Genomic DNA, 22,675 nt, shown 5'->3' with positions numbered 1-22,675 from the left:
GGTTTCCCCCGATGCGGTGGAGTATAGACAAAGCAAATAATTATATATTCGTTGTGTCACTTCTAAACTTGTATCAGTAATATATCCACCTAAAAGAACTTAACAGAGTACATAATGACAGGTACAAATTATATATAAATATTTTAACCCCAAAGCTATACCTAACAAAACCAATTCACGTATAATTGCAAGCTTTACTACAAAAATGGAAGGTCATTAATTTATATTAACAAAAAAGCAATACTACAGCTAAGCAAACTTAATCTTTCTTTTTTTTAACATTGCACAAAATCACAGACTCAAACAGTATAAAGTATGGGATGTGGTACAATTATGCTTGTTCTAAAAGTTAACCAATAAAAGAAATTAAATTTCTTCCTGCAAAGCAATCTACTGTCAAAATCAACTATAATTAGCAACAAAGAAAAGTACATTCAAATAAGGTCCACCAAATCTTTGTTGGGATATTCTCAATGGTAACCCCCAACTTCTACTACGCAGCAACGGTAACCCCCTTTTTTTTGGATTATACAAAATGACCTTAGTTAAAAATTTCATCCCACTCATAACCTTATTTCATTAAATATTAACTATGGTTATATTTATACTTTTTTTAAAAAAAGAAAAATTAAAAAAATTAATCCCAACCCCCAATCCCCCATTGATTCCGGCCAACCTCTCCTCTTTCCCCTCACTTTCCACCGTTCTGGCTAGCCCACTCCCCAACCACCTCTTTGCCGCCCTCCCCCCAACCACCTCCTTGCCGCCCTCCCCAAAAACACCTCCTTTCTGCGCACAACCACCCCAAACCACCAACCCCATAGTAAAATTGGGCAGAGTATAACTCTGAAAACCTCCATTCACAACTTCAATATCTTGTGACATGAAAGATGGCATTACAACTGGGAGAGGGAGGGTGAAAGCTTTTCTAATTGAAGGGTTCCACAAAATCAAAGGAACAACACGATAAGATGAATAATCAAACACACAAATTAACCCATGACAACAACCAACAATTAAGCCCATATATCCAACAGGAGAATCAATTTCTACCCAATTATCTAATGGTTCATCAAAATTATGCAAAAAAAATTTACAAGGAACACTATATAGTGTAGTAACAACATTTTTGGAGGAGGGGTTTAATTGATGCGATAAATGAAGAGAAATAAAAGATGGGTTTGTGATTAGAGAATACCATGATTTGCAAACAGACATGAATCGGAGTAATGATGCTACTGGTAGGCGTTTGAGGATTTCCAATACCAATTCTTAGGGTAAATTCGGGTTTGATTTTGGGCGATTTCTTATGTGATAAACCAGAAGATTAAAAGGGAGTTTACTAATTTGATTATGGAATTCATGGATCTAGATTTTGTGTCGTTCAGCCATTATCGAGAGCAACTCAGATGTTGAGAGTTTTATGGTTGACAAAGTTATATCTGGCGGGGATGAGGGTGGAGGTGGTGGCTGGGTTGGTGGGTTTTTTTTTTTTTTTTTTTTTTTTTTCTCCTCAAATTTAACCATAGTTAGTTTTTTTTTAAATAAATAACACTCATTAATGTCATATGTGAGACAAATTTGTTAATTAGGGTCAGTTTGTATAATCCAAAAAAAGGGGGTTATCGTTGGTGCGTATCAGAAGTTGGGGGTTACCGTTGAGAATATCCCAAATTTGTTATAACAATTATAGCTAGAGTGTAAAAGTAAATAAAGAATAATATCCATAATTATAGACCATCCATTCACTTTCATTCTCAACTGATATATATACTTCACCCTCAAACGTGTTCCTTTGCAAAAGTAATTTCTTTCTGATTCAATATTATTATACTTAAAGCAAAGCAAAACCTACTATTTACACACTCTACAAATCTAGGTAATTTGCTACACTCTATAATCTGTTTCAATATAATAAATGCTACTTGAATATTGTAGTTATTCTTTGTTATTTGAGATAAATATTGTTGTTGTTTCTTGATTTATGTCTTTAATTAGTTAGCAATTTTTAATGCTAATAATCCACTATCTAACAACAACTTTGACAATTGAATACAGGGTTAAAAATGAAGCCAAGATTGATATATTTTGAAGAACTAAATCCTAAAACTAAAGAGTGCAGAATCCAAGTCAAAGTAGTAGCCATTGGAAACGAACATCTATCTTTCAGTGATGTTACTCTCTACCAGACACTCCTATTTGTTAAAGAAAAGGTATATTATGTACTTATTAGGCCTATCCACAATCTATACTTATAAATATAGTTTTTTTACTGATCAATTTAATATATAGCTTTCCCTTTCCTTAGAATATAGACACATAAATGCTATCCCATCCACTTATATAACAACATATATGTTACTTTGGCAAAAAAAAAAAAACAAGTCCTGATTGTATAGCATACTAACTTATATGATTTGTATCCTTCAATTTAATTTAAATTTTTAACCATACTACTTTGAATATCAAGAGAAAAGAAACCATATAATTATGTACGTAATGAATATAGAAATGACTTATCTATTGTAACACAAAATAATAAATTAAAGTAAAAATTCAAAGTATTTCTAGATATATACTGTTATATAAGTGAAAATTCAATATGATCTGTATGATCTCTATATAAGAAAATGCTTAGTTTTATATAATTATTAATGCAAAATGTAAAATAATGCTCTATTTCAACATTGTTGTTTTAATCAAACATGACTAATTTATATTGATATAGCATATACATTTTTCTAACACATAGACTCATAATTTTTGTTAAATAGGGAACTTTGATACATGGTCGTTTGATTAAAGATGAAATACAAACTATTGGACCAGAATTTTCAATGAATAGGCACTATGAAATTAGCAATGCTCCTGTGAAACTGATGCCAAAACATTTCGAGATTGCTGTTACAAAAATTCCATACAAAATAACTTTTGGAGCACTAGCTTTAATTCATCCAATATGTCCAATAACTGGTCATGATGAACCTGATTTTGCTGAAATATCTTCAATTGCTACAGCTCATTATCTTTATGAAATATGTGGTATGGTAAATTATTCTTTTCATAGTGCTTTGTTGATACCCTATGTGATTTAACATCACTTTATTGCAGAACTGAAACCAGTAGCCACCTTTACACAAGATATCTGTGACAATTCTACATATGGTATATCAAACTAATACACTTATAAACCCTAAGAAAATACTAATAAGATAACCACTAGCATTTGCATCCTATTTCTAGACGTGTTAGGCATAGTGTTATTTGTAGAAGAAGAAGCTCGGCTGGTTGACTCATTCTATGGTCAGCAGGACTATGTTAGAGAGGTCGTTATAACAGACCAAACATAAGGCTATTTTCATTATCTTTCACATTAACATCATTATACAATTCAATAGCCTAGGTAGAAGCAATCTAATCTCCATGTTGTTTTGATAGCAATACACAACCTGTAATTGTTAATCTGTGGAATCATCTTGCTGGGAGTGCATGTGACACTTTGAACGTGTGGGCTAAAAAGTTCATAGTAGTTGGATTCACATCAGTTAAACCTAGTAGGTTACAAGGTTAGTATTTCCTATTAAACAATGAGTACACTGTATAGCATTGCAAATAGCTAATTACCATTTTTTCCTTATAGGGTTTTCTTTATCTACTGGAATGTGCACTAAAATTATCTACAATCCAGAGGGTGATAGAGCCAATGGTTCTGAGTGAATGGTACTTAGGCTACACTCAGTAAATTCTGAAATATATTCCACTTTATGTAACCTATTCTAAGACAATATCAATACCATAGGGCAAAGCTTTACACACAGTTGCTACTAGATCGGCAGGACAAAATTTTACAAGTTCGTTATCCTCAACAGCACCAAGGAACTGTCACAATTCAATACTTGAAGGAAAAGAAGGTTTATTGATCAAACTATACATCCTTACATTACATACATGCAGTTCCTTTTCTTTTATGGATCAAACTTCAGTCTAATCATCTAACCAAACTGACTATGCTAATTTATCACAGCCACAAAATGCATTACAAAATGAAAGGCATTGGATACCTGCAACTATACAATCTGCAACATTGGACCAGCTGATTGTATACTTAGGCTGCTTACAATGTGGAAAACCCACAAATTATCCAGAAGGAAGACACTTTGCATGCAAAAAATGCTACACACGAGAGATAGTGTCTTGTTTCATGCAAATTTAGCTCTTACTACAACTAATTGCATATAACTTTGTTAATTATAATTACTCTTTTTTTTTATTGTGTATTCAAACATTTGATGCAGAGTTGTGTTTACTTTTGACGTTGTTGACACTATTAACAGCATCTCCTTCACAGCATTGAACAATGAAACAGAGAAAATATATGAAATGAAGGCATATCAGCTCTGTGCTATGAAGAAAAATGTAAGATTTTTGTTTCAATAAATCAATATGTAGATTAAATGAGAAATACATTTACCGCAAAAAGGTATTATACCCTATTTCATTCTAAATACTCACAGCAATACTAATATTATCACAGCAAGACTTAATGTCTTTTACCATTGAACAAATGAAGATCAATACAAAACTGTTCCATTTCAAAGTTGGACCGACACTGGCCTTGACTACCAACAACACACTCAAATGGTCACTAGAATCAGTTGCCATTACAAATATCAATGACCACGAAGACATAATCGCTAACAAAACACCATTCCCTAATTGGTCGATGCATAAACAAATGCGAACATCACAGAAGAGAAAGCAGCAGCAGATGCTCAATGAAACAAACACTAAGTTAAACAAGATCTCTTCTCCTGAACAATAGAACACCATACCAGCTCCTGATGCTACAACAGAAGAAAAAGAACATAGACAAGTAATAGGCAAATCTAAAGCACCAGTTCCACACCATGAAATATGAAATGCAACTCTTGCAAGCTTGGGTGAGAATTCCCTTTTGCTAGAATATATATTCAGCTTAGAAATCACTAGGCGAAAACACGTAATCAGCACCGGTTCAAAACCCCCATTTAGCACCGGTTTTGAATCGGTCTTGATTTGGGGGGTGCTAAAACCCCAGACATTTCGCACCGGTTCAAAACTGGTGCGAAATCAGACTTTTCGCACCGGTTCTAGTTGAGAACTGGTGCGAAAAACCACACTTTTTGCACCGGTTTTGACTTAGAGCCGGTGCCAAAAGTCCCCAAAAAAATTTAAAAAAAAAAAACTTTTTGCACCGGTTCTTTTCCAAAACCAATGCCAAAAATGCCCAAAAAAAATAAAAAAAAAAAAATTTTGCATTTTTTTCACTTAAATTGTACCAAATACTTATATATAATCATAATATACATAAAACACATATATTTTCTTCAATAACTTGTAATATTACATTTTTAAAAACTAAAAAAAAAAAAAAAAACACTTGAGATTTCAGTTGAATGCTGACTAGTTCTTTGCGATGTAAGACCCTAAGGAGATGGTGCAGGTATTTCATGACTCGTACATATTCTAACATACAAATTTTTTTTAAAAAGTTTTTTTATAATCAAAATGATGGTGTAATTCAAACTATGAAGTAAAACTTGCAAATGCGCCAACACAGTAGACAGAACAGGCCAGTGGATGTGCTAGATCAGGAAACATATATGGGCTCTGGCTCCTGCTTTCTTTTGATCCTGCAAGCACGGGAGGGGATGTAATACAAATAGAATCGAAATATGGAAACTTAAACAATTGGACTTTAAACTTTCTAAACAACCTGTCAGATGGTAATCTTTTAGCATACATGTTTACAGGACATTCATCTGAGTCAACTAACCAAGGCTATGCAATTATCCAATTACATGTCTTTGCCTCATTTGAGCTAGGGAGTGATCTTGATTCTGAGGGATGCTTGTAGCCCAACTAGCAAGATGAGAGAGGTAGATGAGAGAGGAGAAGTGATCGAGGAAAGAGAAATTAAGAAAGAAGACATAAAGAGAAATTAAAGAAAGAACAAAAAAGGTCGGGTTTTAAGTTGTGCATATTTGCTAATTTAGTCATAAATAAATTCTACATAAGAAATAACCCCTTTACTGGACCCTGGCCTTATCTTGTTATTGATAAAAAGAGATCCTATGATTCATGAAACCCAGGAAAATATAGAATTCTGGTTCTCGTATCTGCCTGATGGCAAGTAGAACTTTTGTGTGATAACATTTTTCAATTAATCAATGGTGGATTAACATATAAAAGAGAGAACATAGAGCATAGCAAAGAGAATACACAAAAGTGAACAAAATCCTTACCTTTTAGCAACCAAATCAGTTTTATTTCCAACAAGGACAATAATCACATCACTGCCACGTTCTGTCCATACTTCATCAATCCACTTCGTAGTGCTGAGAAAGGATTGCCTATCTGCATGATGAAATTGGCTACAGTTTTATTATCAACAAATAACCAAAGAGAATAATATTGGTTCAAGAAAAAGCAAGCATCAGCAGGAATTGTACATTACTAGTACATGGTTTCACCCATGTACTTGTGCATTAAGGAAACATAGAAATATAAGAGCTTCAGTCAAGACAAATTATATCATAGGTAAATTTTCATGTGTCCTTAAGGCATTAACATGTAAAAATGATCAAGGTTGAAGTCATTAGCATACAAAGCACTTACTAGAAACATCATAGACGATAACAGCAACTGAAGAATCTCTGATGTAACTGGGAATAAAACTCCCGAATCTTTCCGTCCAGCAGTATCCCTGGAATTAGCAGTTAAAGGTTCAGAACATGGGATAGAATCATATAAATCAAGTCTACAAGACAACAATTTATATTGGTAAATCATTAAATCGTCATGAGATGGAAAATCTAGAGATTTCTGCTATTATAAGCAATGAGTTCAGGTCACTTAAGAAATTTGTTTGTTACTGCTTTAACATGAATATACATTAACTGAAAAGAAATTTGACGGTATCATACCTGAGCTGCAAGCGCACTGTTCGATCTTCAAGATACATGGTTTTCGACAAGAAGTCAATCCCAATAGTGGCCTGCCATTGAGTTGACATTATTAAAATATATCAAAATAATACATGTCCTAGATTTCAATATACATCAAATACACAATAAACAATACCAAAGAATAAGAGTTGCCCATACGGCTATACCAACATGATTTCATGATGATGTAACCTGAAGTTTGGATGGCCAAAATTATTTTGGAGTATTACTTTATACTTGTAGGATATTAGGATCTCACTAATTTCCAATTCTAAACTTGTCCGTTAGATATTGAGAAATCTCCACTATATATATTAAATGGTCCAACTCTAGGATGAGAAAAATATACTATATAAGTAAAGCATACAAATTTGAAAAGGAACTGCAAATTTTATTACAGGAAGTTGAACTCATCTCCTATGACAATTTGGCTCAGTGATTGATATCATTCATGAAAAATCATGGCAATCTATAATTATATTGTTGGCTATGAAGTGCAAACTATCGTTTAGTACAGGTCATGCCTCCCACGGAAGATTTTTTTTAGAAAAAGAACTCGGTATCATGCATCTTGGTTTTATCAAAGACGTCCTTATTTGACTTTAAAACTTCAAGTTTCTGGATGGTGCAATATACCAAATTACCAATTACTAGTGTATATAATTACAGGAAGAAAAAAAATTCAACTTTGATGACTGATATCTGAATCATAGCCAAAGTTAGATGATTCGTACCAAATTTATCCTACCAGAAACTAAGGTTGGGATTGATTCTACCTGAAACTAAAGTCACCAGACCCAAAACATAACAAAATGACCCCATTGTCACCTTTAAAAGCCCCTACTTGGAGTCATGCCTCTGATTCTATGATCAGTCAACAAATTACAGAACCATGCACTTGATTGCGGAATGACAAATCTTTGACAAACTATAATTCCTGGTACATATTGTAACAAAATTGCAATTGTATCCTAAATTAATGAAAATTCTCTCGAAAAATTTGTAATCCTAGCGTGAAATAGGGTAAGTTAGGCACAAATACATAATTCAATAAAATAAAAAAAAATAAAATAAAAATAACAGCAAAATTAGGCATAAAATCATATCATTTGAAAACAATTAGACAAACTAACATCAATTCCAACAAAATCAGCAACCATAAAGGACTTCCTTAGCTTAATAGCAGTAGATCACAAATTTCCAGCAAAATTGAATATCAAAACTTTGACCAGTGATAGGTAGACAAGATTTAAAAGAAATTAATGCTTCTAGGATAGCAATTCATACCCTGTAAGTTGTAAGGTCAGACAGTCATGTTTCAATCTTCAGTATTTTAAACTGTGGACAGTAGTTGTTTCTCTTCACATAATATTTCTGAAAGAACAAAAGATTATTAGATAATTTGCTCAGATCCTCTTTCTCGTAGTCACACTAATGAGAAAGACTAAAAATATAGCCCTAACCCTAAAACCCCCAAAAATTTAGCCTTAACCCTAAAACCCCCAAAAATCAACAAATTAAAATCTTTAATAACAAAATTATGAAATCATCAACAATAATAATATTCAGATTATAAAACCAATTCAACCAACAATATTATGAAAAAAATAGGGTAAAGGAGAAGATATTATTGCTCATCACCATGAAGACGGTGGTAGACGATTTCCGATTAAGTTATTAACACAAATACACAATAACACTTAAAATCTAACCTTAGAGACTGCTTCAAGCCTTCAAAGCCTTCAATGGAGGAGTTGAGGAGAGAAAGCTCGGAAAGTCCGAATTCAGAAGCCGCTTCAATGGAGAATTTCGAGTACGCTCCACGCCTCCACAAACCAAACCCTGCAACAAATTAGCATTTTAGCAACCAAAATTGACTCAATTATCAACCCATAAGGCCACAATTATCCGACTTTGAACTTTCGAAGAACCCTAAAAGCCTAAAATCCTAAATTGAGTATATAGTGACAATTTATTAATCAAATTAGGCCAATGATTAAAGAAAAAGAAGATCTACCTTTGAGACTGCTTCAATGGAGCCGTTGAGTTTTGTGGGTGGGTTTGTGTTACGTAGGTGCTGGGTTGGGTTTTGTGGGGGTGGGGGATTTTTTGGGTGGTTTAGGTTTCGGCGATGGTGGGTTTTTAAGGTGAGAGAGGCGATGGTGGTGGACTGGTGGGTTTCAGCGACGGTGCTGGCTTTGATGAATGATTTCTTGGGTGGTTAAGTTTTCGGTGATGGTGAGTTTTTGAGGAGAGAGAGGCTAGATGAGAGAGAGAGGTAGATGAGGAATGAAAGAGAAAGAACGAGACCAGATTTTTTTTTATTTAGAAAGAGTTTTGGCACCGATTCGGTTTGAACCGGTGCGAAAAACAAACTTTTCGCACCGGTTTGGTTAGAACCGGTGCGAAAAACTAACTTTTCGCACCGGTTTGGTTAGAACTAGTGTGAAAACTCTATTTCCCAATCCCGCCTATTTTTTTCGCACCGGTTTTCAAAAACCGGTGCGGATTGTGCGGTGCCTATTTCATTTTTTCTACTAAGTGAATAGCAGTATATAAATGCTGCATTTTACTCATTCTACAGCACTCTAGGTTTAGAGACTATTAAGGGAAATATATGTCGTTGCTGCATTTTGCTTATTTTGTAGACTTAAACTTTAAATAGCCTACTAGAAAGCATTGATGTTAATAGATTGTAGGCCTTTTGAAAGGTTGTGAAGAAACACAAGTGCTAATATGTGTTCGTACATAACACTTTATCTATAGATAGATCAGATTAAGCTGCCTAAGTAATTAGTTTCTGTAAACCTAGGCTAAATGTTTTGATGCTTTTCAATGAACATGTAGCGTAGATAATACATGTTCTTATGAAAAACATATTCCATATATAATTTGGATGCAATTATTTGTACTAAATCAATCTTTATAAAATATAAAAAGCATTCTACTTTACTTTGCTGCTTCAACTTTGCAAAGCATCTTTAATTCTGAAATTGAATAATCTTTATGTATAATGCATTGTCCAATCAAAACAAGTCTTTAAAACACTATACAAAAACAAACTCTTAATCAAAGACCAACTATATAAATAGGTCATAAAACCTTTCATTATACAAAGCAGAACTGAAGTTACATCTTAGCAACAGACTGAATTTAAGGACAACTTAATCACTAGATTCAATAAGCAAAATGAACTACAGAGATTCTAGCACAAACTACATAGCCTACAACAGTAATGTCTGTAGCAAATTAAGCACCACCTTCATACATATCTTGATTGTTTCTATATTTAGGAAACAAAATTAATTCTGGTACAACTTCAACTAGATTGCCATCATCATATTCAACATCCCCACCAATATAACCTTCATTACAATCTTCTGCATCCGATTAAATTACTACGACCTCATTTTTAGAAAAAGGCATCTTTGTAGCTTCACTTCTTATATAACTAGATTCACCATCAATCTTCATCTTTGTCTCTTCTTCAACATCATTTTTCAACAATTGTAAATATAAAACCATTTCATGTGAAACCTCAGCTATATAACTAATGAAGATAATCACATTATGCAATTTACTCTCTTCTGGATTAGGAATCCAGATTTTAGGAACAAATGAATAAGAAGATGATGAATTTGATTTCCTCTTCATTTTCAAGAACGAAAAGCAAACTTAAATATGACAAAACTAAGTTGCTTACAAAGAATAAATATACAATATATACTTGTTCCTCAAGACAATAGATAAGTTTGTTTTTCTTCATTTTACTAAATGTCAGAAGTCTTACATAAGCAACTAAAACAGTTGACCAAAATATAGGATTCATAATTTAGAAATACATAAGTATATATATATATATATATATGGTCGGGATCCGGTGAGAACCACCCTTTATGTGAGGACACTCCTAATATATGAGAACAAATCTAAGCCTTAGGATCAAACAATATCAACGGCTCTAATAAATCCAAACTTTTGATATCAAACATAACAAAGGATAAACTGCTGCTACTCGGAAAAGCAGAGCAAAGAACTACGAGCTTCAATTTAAGTGAGATTCAAGAATTTCAAACATTATTCCGTTCGATTTTTATCAGATTTCAGCAGCAACAAGAATAAAAAAGCTTCATAGATTATACAGGTAAATAATCAACAAAAGTGTTAGTGTTTTCCGAATGTATTTTTCTTAATTTTTGTTAGTATTTTCGAATTTCATGGTTTGAATGTTGGATTTTCATTAAAATTTTACCAATGACTGATCTTAGCATCAAAATTTAAAAAATATATAACTCGCAAATTTGAGGATTTCAAATTGTTAGTATTTTTCAATTGCATGTTAGTGTTTTTCAATTGCATGTTAATCTTAGTGTTTGAGGATTTCAAATTGTTCAGTTCGAATTATTTTCGTTAATTGCATGTTAATTGCATGATAATTTTCGACTTTTGAGGTTTGTTCTGTTCTTATTGAATTACATGTTTAATTGCATCAATCGCTAGTTATTGAATTGCATGTTAATTGCATGATAATTTTTGATTTTTAAGGTTTGTTCTATTCTCATTGAATTGCATGTTTAATTGCATCAATTATTAATTTGATTGAATTTACTTCTTTGAAATTTTTTGAATTAAATCAATAATTTAGGTTTGATTAATTTGATAGAGATTGAAAATTTGCAATCAAATTTAAAATGAGCAAATGATTTGAAAATGAGCAAACTTAAATATTTGTAATAATATAAAAAAAATATAATGAGCAAACATAATTAAAATGAGAAAATCCAAAAAAAAATGAGTAAATATAAAAATGAGCAAATGAGCTAAATAAGTTGGTAATGGTGGTGGTGGTAAGGTGCAGGGGACAGGGGCGGCGGCGGGGGAGTGAGAGTGAGACAGGTTGTGGTGGTGATAGTGGTGGTGGTAAGGTGCATGGACAGGGGCGGAGGAAGGAGAAAGAGTTTGGTGGTGGCGGTGATTGTACGGTGTAAGGAAGAAGGTGAGAAATGACATTCAGCTCATTAACATGAGTTGCAGAAGCAGTGAAAGTGAAAGAGGTAGTTGTAGCTAATGAGCAAATATTTAGTTATTCATTTATCAAATGAGCAAATAATTAGTTGCTCATTTGTCAAATGAGCAAATACTTAGTTGCTAATTTCACAAATAAGCATTGAGTTATTTGCTCATTTGACAAATGAGCATTTAATTATTTGTTCATTTGACAAAAGATCAAAGAAATGTTTGCTTATTTAAAAAATGAGCATTGAGCTCCTTAGTGTGCTTTCCTGTGCACAAGCCGCACCCCCTTATTCTTGGTCTATTTCCTGCAACCAACCACACTCCCTTCTTCCACTTCCCTGCACAAACCTATCCCCCCTGCCCCTTCATCTTTCTGCCTGCAGTTCTGATTTCAGAAATTGTTGTGTGTGTGTGTGTGTGTGTGTGTTGTGTGTGTGTGTGAGTGAATGTAAGAGTGTATGTATAAGTGTGTGTGTTTGCTTCTGGCCGCGTACATTCTTATTTAAGAATCTGATTTCAGTTCTAATTATTGAGAGTCTGTGTGTAAGTGTGTTTAAGGGGGTGCACATTCACTTGTTACTATATTGTGGAATTGTTAATGACTTGTTATTTCTATTATATTTAATGTCAGAAATGATGAGCAACAACGAACAACTTGGCAGTCATTCTAGTACCATCACAAATGTGCCAACTACTCCTACAATAGTAGTTTCTCCTAAAGTAGCACCTTTGCTCACTCCCGGAGGAACAAAAGAATGGCTTCCAATATGCCCCAATGAGTTGAAACCAGCTATAGGGATGAAGTTTAATACTCTTGAAGAAGGCCTTGAATTTTATAAAAGTTACGCATTTGCTGCTTGATTCAACACAAGAAAGTCTACAACTAAAAGACAAAGAGGAAGCAAAGAGTTGAAATCACAATATATTTTATGCAATAAGGAAGGATACAAAGAGAAAAGAAAGGCTACTGTTGAAAAATATTTAAATAACAAGGAAGGAGAAAGCAATGAAGAAAAAGCTTCAATCAAAAGGAAGAGACTTGTTACCCGTGTTGGGTGTAAGACACATATTGTCATAAAGCATTGTGATGACAACAAATTCATAGTGTCACAGTTTCATGAGGGACATACGCATGCACTTTATACACCTAGTTGCAATCTCTTCCAAAAAGAAGAAAGGAAAATGAACATATTGCACAAAAAAATAATTGTGAATAATTCTAAGGTAACACTTTTAAAGTCTGTTATGTTTCATGAATAATCTATATGTTCTAATAAAAGCTGTTTGCTCATATGACTAATGAGCAAATAATTATTTGCTCATTTGAAAATTGAGCATTATATTGTTTGTTCATTTGAAAAATGACCATTAAATTGTTTCCTCATTTTAAAAAGGAGCATTAAATTGTTGAGCATTGAATTATTTGTTCATTGGACAATCTGTTTTGTTCTTTAAATAGGTGAATATTGGCCCCATTACAACTTTTCGAATGATGAAGGAAATTGTTGGAGGTTATGATAACATTGGTGCATCTAAGCAAGATTTCAAAAAATTTCATAGAGATTTAAAAGCATACATTCAAGGAAGTGATGCTCAAATGTTTGTGGATAACTTTACCAACAAAAAGCTAATGTGGAGCGCTTTTTCTTTGATTTTAAGATGGATGAAGATTATTGCCTTTGTAGAGCATTGTGGGCAGACCCCCTTTGTAAAAAGAGTTATGCTCTATTTGGTGATATGGTATCCTTTGATATCACATACCAAACCAACAGGTAATACATAACAATCACAATTCATTTTTATGTTATAAAATTGTTTGCTAATTTCAATGTGAAAAGTGAATATCGCCTTAAGTCTAATATTCTGTAATAAGAGTTTGTATGTGGGCAGTGAATTGCATGTTCATTTAACAAATGAGCACTGAATTATTTGCTCATTTGACAAATGAGCAAAGAATTGTTTGCTTATTTCACAAATGAATGAGCATCGAGTTATTTGCTCATTTGACAAATGAGCAATAAATTATTTGATCATTTGTCAAATGAGCATTGAATTATTTGGTCATTTAAAATTTAATCTGTATGTGTAAATAGGTACAACATGGTGTTTACTCCATTTACAGGGGTTGACCATCATAAGAGCTGCATTACTTTTGCCGCTGGTTTCATAGAAAAGGAAGATATTGTGTCATTTGAGTGGTTGTTCAGATCATTTCTCAAGGCAATGGGGGTGAATGAACCTAATTGTATGATCACGGATCAGGATCCAGCAATGAAAATAGTTGTTAAAAGTGTGTTTAAGAAGAATGAACATCGGTTCTGTATGTGGCACATAATGAAAAAGTTACCAGATAAGGTGGAGAAATCAATCATGCAAGAAGAAACTGGTTTCCTAAAAAAAAATATGTGCTTGCGTTTGGCATCTTGAAATTGAACCCGTTGAGTTTGAAGAAAGGTGGAACAAGGTGATGGTTGAATACCACTTGGAAGATCATGAGTGGTTAGGTTATACGTACAAGATAAGGGATAAGTGGATTCCGGCGTATTTCAGAGATGTGTTCCTTGGAGGAATAATGCGTACAACATCAAGATCTGAAAGCGAAAACAACTTTTTCTGCTCCTTTATCAATCCTCATGTGTCACTTGTTGAGTTTTACTTGAGATATGAAGCTGCTATTGATGCCCAGAGACATACTCAAGGTCAGAATGATAATGATTCAAAGCACAAATATCTTGAGTGCAAAACACCACTGGGGATAGAAAAGCATGCCTCACATTTATATACTAACTCTGTCTTTTATGAATTTCAATATGAGGTTGAAATTGCTTGTTTTTCTTGTGGTGTTTATGAATTGAAGAAAGAAAATGGATTGGATGTTGCAAAAGTAAGTGAAGGAAATCGGATTAGAACATTTGATGTTGTGTTTAATCTAACTAACTATGACACCACATGTTCTTGCTAGCTATTTTATAGGCAAGGAATTCCATGTAGACATATGATTTGGGTTTGGAAAGAAAAAAGGTTTGAAACCATTCCTGAGCAGTATATGCTACACAGACGGACTACTATGGCACTGAAAAAACCAATTTTTGACTTGGGTGGAAACCTGTTGGAGCAATGTGCTAATTTAATTGACAAGAAAAAATTGTTAAATGATTTATGGTCAGAGATACACACTTGTGTAAGTTTGGCAGAAGGCAATGATGAAGATATTCAAGACCTTGTGATAAATCTTCAAGGAATAAGAAAGGATTTGGAGGCTAATAGGATTGCAAGAAATAATGAAACAACAGCTGGAAGTGCAAATAACAAAGGACAAGACATTGAACTATTAATTGGAGCTAATGTGCCAACTGAAATAATTGTCAAACCTCCAAAAATTTCAAAGAATAAGGGGACTGGAGTTCATGTATCAAATGAAGAGACTTCAAAAGAGAAAGGGGCTGAGATTGATGTGCCAAATGTTGAAACAAAAGGTAGAAGTGCAAAAAGGCTGAAAGGAGAAAAAGAAAAGGTTGTAGAACAAAACCAGAAAAAGAAGAGATTATGTAGAGGTTGTGGTGAATTGAGTCATCATGATATTAGAAATTGTCCAAACAAAGTGTAATGATACTTTTATACAAATATAAAATTTAATATTTTTATATAAATATAAGATTTAGCATTTTGTGTTTTTAATTTTGTTGAAATGAGCAAATAGTTAATTACTCATTTGTCAAACGAGCAAACATTTCTTTAATCATACATTAAATCAACAACCATTTCTTTGCTCATTTGTGAAATGAGTAAGCATTAGTTTGCTCATTTTTCAAATAAGCAAATAATTAGTTACTCATTTGAAAAATAAGGAAACATTTCTTTGCTCATTTAGCAAATGAGCAAATAGTTAGTTGCTCATTTGTCAAATGAGCAAATATTTATTTGGTTATTTGGCAAATGAACAATTATATACTAACTCTGTTTTGCAAATGAACAATTAATTTTTTGCTCATTTAAAAAATGAGCAAATAGTTAGTTGCTCATTTGTCAAATGAGCAAATAGTTAATTAGCAATTTAACAAATGACCAACAACTTAGTTAATAAGAACATTTGTCACATGTGTCCCATTAAAAACATCATAAAACTAACACTTCTATTGTTCTATACAAATCCTAAGAACATCATAACAATTGATCAACTTCAGTCTTCAATTCTCTCTGTGAATGCTCTTAGATTGCTGCCCCTAGCTTTCTTCAATATCACTTGCTTCCTCAGCCTTTTTTTTCTTTTGGACAACTTGTTTAACAGGTTTAACAATATTTACTTCACTTGAAATAATTGAGAAGGTATACTTCAAACGAAGTTTTTCAATGATTATGGCCTGCAAAGAAAAAAAATGAAGCAATAATTCAGGGTAAGTAATGGCTTCATGCATGAATATCAACAAGCAGCTCACAAATTTTAACCTAAATTGCAATTAAAATCAAAAATGGATAAAAAGTGCAGTGGAGAGTACATGCAGTGGAGTTTTGTTATGTGCTGATATACTGGCAATAGCTGCCTGAAATTCAATACTATTGGTATGTCTTATTGGGATGCATATAAAAAAATCACAATAGAGCTCAAAGCTACTTTTAGATCATAGCCACATTTATAATACTTATATGAGAGGAACATAGCCACATTTAATACTCATATGAGAGGAACATAGCCTGTAAGTTGCAACAACAAGCATGAAATGTGAAAGACTTACATTATTTTTCTTTAAACCTGAATTCCACTTTTGCAAACCCATATATGTTTCCATATGCCTCATCATTGCAACACCATAATGCAAATGATCATCATCTGAAGACTTCCAGGGTAAATCAATCAGTACAGACTCCATAGACTTGATCTGTTTTGAAAAAACAACACTTTGTATACTTCCTTCACCATCCATGAAATATGAAAATGCACTTTTCTGAAAATGAACAAATAAGTTAAAATAAGAACAAAAACAGGTAGAACAAATATAGTCAGAACAAGCAAAACAAGATCAAGATAAACAACTAAACTCTAATCATTTTTCTAAAATAAACTAACAAAATCTTGAGCCATTACTGCTACCTACCCACACAAACCTACCCACACATTACACAATTATGATTTCAGAAACTAATTTCAGAATTTGATTTCAGATTCTATTACAGGTTGTGAGTGTGTGTATGTGTGCTTGTGTGTGTGTGTGTATGTGTGCGTGTATGTGCGTGTATGTGTGTGTGTGTGCGTGCGTGTGTGTGTGTGTGCATGTGTATGTGTGTGTGAGTGTGTGTGTGTGTGTGTGTGTGTGTGTGTGTATTTTCTTGTTATGGGAGAAAGGAGAAATTCAAAGGAGAATCCTGAAAGGGTTAGGATGCCGCCGTCACTGGCTCCGCAAGGACATGGAATTTCATTCAGGGATCTAATGAGAGGAGACATGAATAAAGAATCTGGTAACAACATGACAGGCATCAATGGAGATATTGATGATGAAGTGATTTATGATGATGAAGAAGTGCCAGAAGACATACCAGATTTTAAGAAATTTCTTATTTTCCCTAGGACCTTCACTATAATCAATAACCTCAATTGTACCATGCTCTGTGGTGGTGTTAAAACATACCAGATAATAATGATCTTTTTCAAATCCTGGGAAAAAGAAAAGCTCAATATCTTTCTTTGGGATGATTGTTTTGCTGAATTCCAATTCCACAACCTCACAAAACATTTTATTCTTTTCTTGAGCACGATCACTTTCGTATTGAAAAAGGCAATCCTAAAAAAATGCATAAAGAAAAATACATAAATAAGATGAATATAAATGAAAAGAGTAAATAAGAAATGATCAAAGTGAATATGAAATGAGAAAAGTCATATAAAATGAGTAAATTGAAATTTTTTTGACAAATGAGCAGTGAATGTTTTGCTCATTTGACAAATGAGCAAAAAATTAACTGCTCATTTGGCAAATGAGCAAAAAGTTAATTGCTCATTTGACAAATTAGCAAATGCAAGACAATACACTACAAAGTGTAAACAAACAACCATGACATGATTATGCCTTGAAGATAACTATAATAGGCAAAGTTCTTAAATTAGTTCTGTATTTCAAATACTTTATCAAAAGATTTTATGTTATTTAGTATCCAATAAGAGACTTAGATTAGTTCAGTATTTATTTTTTGTTCATTTGTCAAATGAGCAAGAATAATTTGACAAATAAGCATTAAACAGTCTGCTCATTTGACAAATGAGCAAAGAACTAATAATAGTTTTTGCAAATACAAAACAACATCTACATTCAAATATAAAAAATTATATGAAATGAGAAAAGTGAACATGAACAAAATAAAACAAAATAAAATGAACGACTTGAACTTACAATTGCATTAAGACTGAAAAAGAAACGTCCACTAGAATTGATATCTCTATATTGCTCATTATAATTCAGAATAGTAGACCATGCATTAATGATATCGCCATGAATTTTGCTCCAAGTTTTTAGGATTTCAAGTTGAAATAGCATTACTTCACTATCAGGCTCACCCTCGCATAAAGACCCTGCATCACTACATATAAGATTTAGGGAAGTTAAAATAATTTTAATCGTAGATATGTAAAGTGAGAATATAGAGCTAGACTTGTTTTAAGAAAGAAAAATAAGGTCAGTTGCCAATTTCCAGAACTGAAAAATTGAATAAATACTTACAAACGATTTTTCTTCTCATGAAAAAATGAATCCATAACACCTTTCTGAACTGCTGTTAATGGTGTATAAATGTTGATAATTCGAGACTGAAAAGGAGATCTTATCTGCAACGATGGTTGCACTTTACGCTTCTTTGGAATATAACTCTCATTTTCAGCATCTTCTTTTCTCTTTAGTGCAATTGGATCTTCTTGAGCATTCAGAGCATCAGCAACAGCAGCAACAACTGATTTAGAAGCACCAACTTGTGCACTGACAGGAGCAACTACAGGTTCATCAGTAGGTGCAATGCTAGGGGACTTCTCCTGAGAATCAGTTTCTTGAGAAGAGATTCCTAAGCTGAATGAAGGAGTTCCACATCCTTTGGCGACTGGACTTCTTAAATTATATCTCATACTTGACTCTCCAAGTTTTTTAAACACATGTTCAGGAGCCCTAGGCTGTATGATAACGGATGGAGCTTCAACATCAGGTATACCACTTGCTATGTGAACACATTCAGCAACAATCTTAGTAACATCAATTGGTTCTGATTCAATCAGATGATCAACCCTAGCATTGATTGTAGATTCATCATGCTTGTCATTGCCTGAAATCTTTGAAAACCTATCTCATGCTTCAATTACAGCTGGATCTTGCCAATACTGTTCATCTTGGCTAAATGAGAGAGGAATATCTTCAGTCAAAGCTTCAGAGCTCATCTTCTACTCATCACAAATGGTCATTGCATTTTCCTTCAGCTTTTGAATCTTCTCATTATTTGGAAAATACTTGACAGCAGTTTCATGTTTTTGACTAAAATCCATGTATGCCAAGACTAGATTTGTAGATGCTGTTGCAAGCTCCATAAGGCATTTCTGTAAATAAAAAAAACATAATAAGATGAATATAAAAGAAAAGAGTAAATATGAAATGAGCAAAGTGAATATGAAATGAGCAAAGTGGATGTGAAATGAGCAAAGTCATATAAAAATGAGCAAATTAATATAAGTTTTCAGAAATGTCATATAAATACCTTCTTTGGATCTTGTTCAATTTCTTCATTTTTTGTATGAATTGGATCACATTGTTCCTAAAATCAAGCAAAAACAAAAAAAAAAAAAAAAAAAAAAAAGTTAGAACAAGTTGAAAGCAAATATCCTAATTATTTGCTCATTTGACAAATAAGCAAAGTGGATATGAAATAAGCAAAGTCATATAAAATTGAGTAAATTGAACTTTATTTGACAAATGAGCAAAAAATAATTCAAGAAGAGTATCAAGTCTATCAACTATTTAATACTAAGAAACGAAAGGTTGTCGAACAAGTTAAGAAGAAAAACACAAAATTCATCCAAATCACACACAGTAAAATCAAGAAAAACAAAATTTATCCAAATCACACACAGTATCAAATGAGCAAAAAATAATTGCTCATTTGACAAATGAGCAAATATTTTTTTGCTGATTTAGGAGGTCCATTAATGTGCTATAAAGAGCACCACATTGCATCATTTTCCTAAAAGCAAGATTTGTTCCAATTCAATTCTACAAGCAATGCCAAAGACATAGAAAAACTAAGTATTGGTTACAAGTGAAATACCATTTTTGGTTGTTTGCTGCCAGAAGGACCAACAAGCTTCTGATTTTTATCAAAAAGTCCAAGCCTCCCCTTAAAATTTCCAATTTCTCACGACTTGACAACATATTGGTTGTTCAACCTTTGAGAACTAGATTTTCTTGTTTGGCTCTAACTTCCTCAATGACAAACTGATCAACATATAAAAGCTACAAACAAGTAAGATAGAAAAAATTAGTACATTAAAATTAAACAAATATCAATTAATACATACAATAAGTACAAACAAGTAAGAAAAAATAATTAGTAAATTAAAAATCAACAAATAAGTAAGAAATACTACATTACAAAAAACAAAAATTATAGTAATACCATAAGAAACAGTAAAGACCCAGGAAAAGAAGGAGTTTGACGTTTTTCCCAGAAAAGCTTAGCCGTCACAAGTGAATCAAGGATATACTTGCACCAATTCAAGTCCTTTATTTTATCAACATCAGAAAGAAATGTGAGAATATCAAAATTGATATTCACATTTTTGTTTCCCTGACAAAAAAATGAGCAAAACAAAAGAAAAATGAGCAAAAGGAAATTTAAATGAACAAAATATAATATAAATAAGCAAACAAAATTGAAAATGAGCAAACTGCTATAAAATTTAAAACCATGATGTTGACTCTCCACCTTTTCCTGATGATATAATTAATTTTTAATATGACTTGAAATTTTCTAACAAGTATGTTAATATGGAGTATGTACCAAATCCTATTCCAGATTTGTTCACCCATCTCATCATTGACTAACAACAATAATCCATCAAATTATACAAACTACTTAGATAGCCCAAAAGATAAATACATATATATAGATCTTATACCGGGGAGTATTTCTACTTATTCTGAAAGGGTCAACAATCTCTATCTGATGATGTATAGTTTCAAGTAGCATTCACTCTAGATTGGATTAGTTTCTTGTTAGTGCGGTAACTGATTCTTGTTGTTGCTGCAGTAACTGATTTTATACATATTTGACTAACAACTTAAGCAATATAATTGCTATATATAGCACACAATTGCTAAGTGCTAACTATAACTAAAAATAAGAAGTTTACCATCCATCAATGAAGACACGCATAGCACTACAAAGTTCCTTTTGAACATAAGACCAGCTGAGTTATGCTCTTTCAGAAACTCTTTCAGCTCCCCTATTTTGATAGAGAGTGAGTTGCTTTTGAATTGCTTCTTCCATTGCTGAATCACTCTCTTATCTCTGGAAAAATTATTTTTGTCAATTTCTATGCCACCCATTGGCAGCCCAAGTACTTGATGGACATGCTCTTCAGTGATACAAAAAGGTTCATAATCTAGAATGTTTAAAGAGCATGTGTTAGCATCAAAGTGATGAACCAACCATAAACCCAACTGCAAAGGCAATTGGGTCACCTTCAAGAACTCTATAGACCCGAATCCTATTGCTCTAATAGCTTTCAACTGATTTTCTGAACATTTTTCAATAACTTGAACTATGGATGAAGGGGACATCCGACTATGTAATGTCCCATAAACATGAGACTTCAAATCTTCCCCTTCGTTGCTGGATTTCGTCTCCTCCAGCTTAATCTTCTGTTTTTCTTTCAATCCTTTTTCAACCTTTTCCCCTTTACCCTTAGTACCAACTAATTTGATTCTATTCTGCTTCTTTTCACTGAGCTTCTCTTCTGCCACCACAACCTCAATGAACCAACATCAGCAGCAGGCCCTGCTGAACCAACATCAACAACAACACCTGATGAACCAACATCGGCAGCAACCTCCTTTTCAATAGAGTTCCTGCTCATACAAAACAATAAAAAAAAAAGTAAATAATTAGTTGGTAATTTTATACAAATGAGCAAAAACATAGGTGCTCATTTGTCAAATGAGAAATCAGTTTTTTTGCTCATTTACCAAATGAGCAAATAGTTGATTGCTCATTTATCAAATGAGCAAACATTTAAGTAATAATTCATTAAATCAACAAGCATTAAATAAGAAAACATAAAATGAGGAAATAAGAAAACACATACATTGTCCTTTCCAATTGTACATCCGTATAATCTTTAGCATTGTTAGGATCAGTAGCAACTGAAGAATCCATAGCACTGTTACAAAAAACCCGAAAAAAATGTAAGATAACTAAAACAAAGGATAAATCAAATTAGGAAGCAAATTTTTAAGAGAAATAAAGAGGGGGAAGGGGGGTTCACCACATTTCTAACAAGAAGCAAAGGATCCTAAATGCGAGAAAATAGTGTATATTACAAGATTCTAGGACATGATAGCAATCCCTGTTTTCTCAAACTAGCAGCCTGAAAAATATGGACATAATAGCGGTCCTACATTTATAAAATCCAACACAAGGTAGAATCT

The 22,675-nt window shown here is 32.9% G+C and overlaps 2 protein-coding genes across 2 annotated transcripts; one reads left to right on the top strand and one right to left on the bottom strand.

Moving 5' to 3' along the window:
- Positions 1–5,387: 5,387 nt before the first annotated feature.
- On the bottom strand, positions 5,388–10,640 carry LOC110692363 (ras-related protein Rab-41-like). Its single transcript, XM_021869368.1, is given in 8 exon segments — positions 5,388–5,672; positions 6,285–6,396; positions 6,658–6,732; positions 6,735–6,745; positions 6,966–7,036; positions 8,274–8,298; positions 8,699–8,828; positions 10,448–10,640. Coding segments are annotated over 8 exon segments (660 nt in total). The 3' UTR covers positions 5,388–5,629.
- A 3,829-nt stretch (positions 10,641–14,469) lies between these two features.
- LOC110692362 (protein FAR1-RELATED SEQUENCE 5-like) lies at positions 14,470–16,547 on the top strand. The gene is made up of 3 exons (XM_021869367.1): positions 14,470–14,817; positions 14,965–15,478; positions 16,489–16,547. The coding sequence occupies exons 1-3, from the start codon at positions 14,470–14,472 to the stop codon at positions 16,545–16,547; spliced, it is 921 nt and encodes a 306-aa protein (XP_021725059.1).
- The last annotated feature ends 6,128 nt before the right edge of the window (positions 16,548–22,675 follow it).

The sequence above is a fragment of the Chenopodium quinoa genome, unplaced genomic scaffold (genome assembly GCF_001683475.1).
Source record: "Chenopodium quinoa cultivar QQ74 unplaced genomic scaffold, ASM168347v1, whole genome shotgun sequence".
Taxonomy (NCBI): domain Eukaryota; kingdom Viridiplantae; phylum Streptophyta; class Magnoliopsida; order Caryophyllales; family Amaranthaceae; genus Chenopodium; species Chenopodium quinoa.
Note: the sequence above shows the minus strand (reverse complement) of the source record. Positions and strands in the feature narration are given on the sequence as shown.

What these genes read in the sequence shown, in the direction of transcription:
- LOC110692362 (XM_021869367.1), top strand. Translation starts at nt 14,470, where the DNA reads ATGGTTGAATACCACTTGGAAGATCATGAGTGGTTAGGTTATACGTAC. An exon ending in TTTATGAATTTCAATATGAG is followed by an intron (nt 14,818 to 14,964) that starts GTTGAAATTGCT and finishes TGTTCTTGCTAG; the next exon opens with CTATTTTATAGGCAAGGAAT. An exon ending in GCCAAATGTTGAAACAAAAG is followed by an intron (nt 15,479 to 16,488) that starts GTAGAAGTGCAA and finishes TAAAAAGTGCAG; the next exon opens with TGGAGAGTACATGCAGTGGA.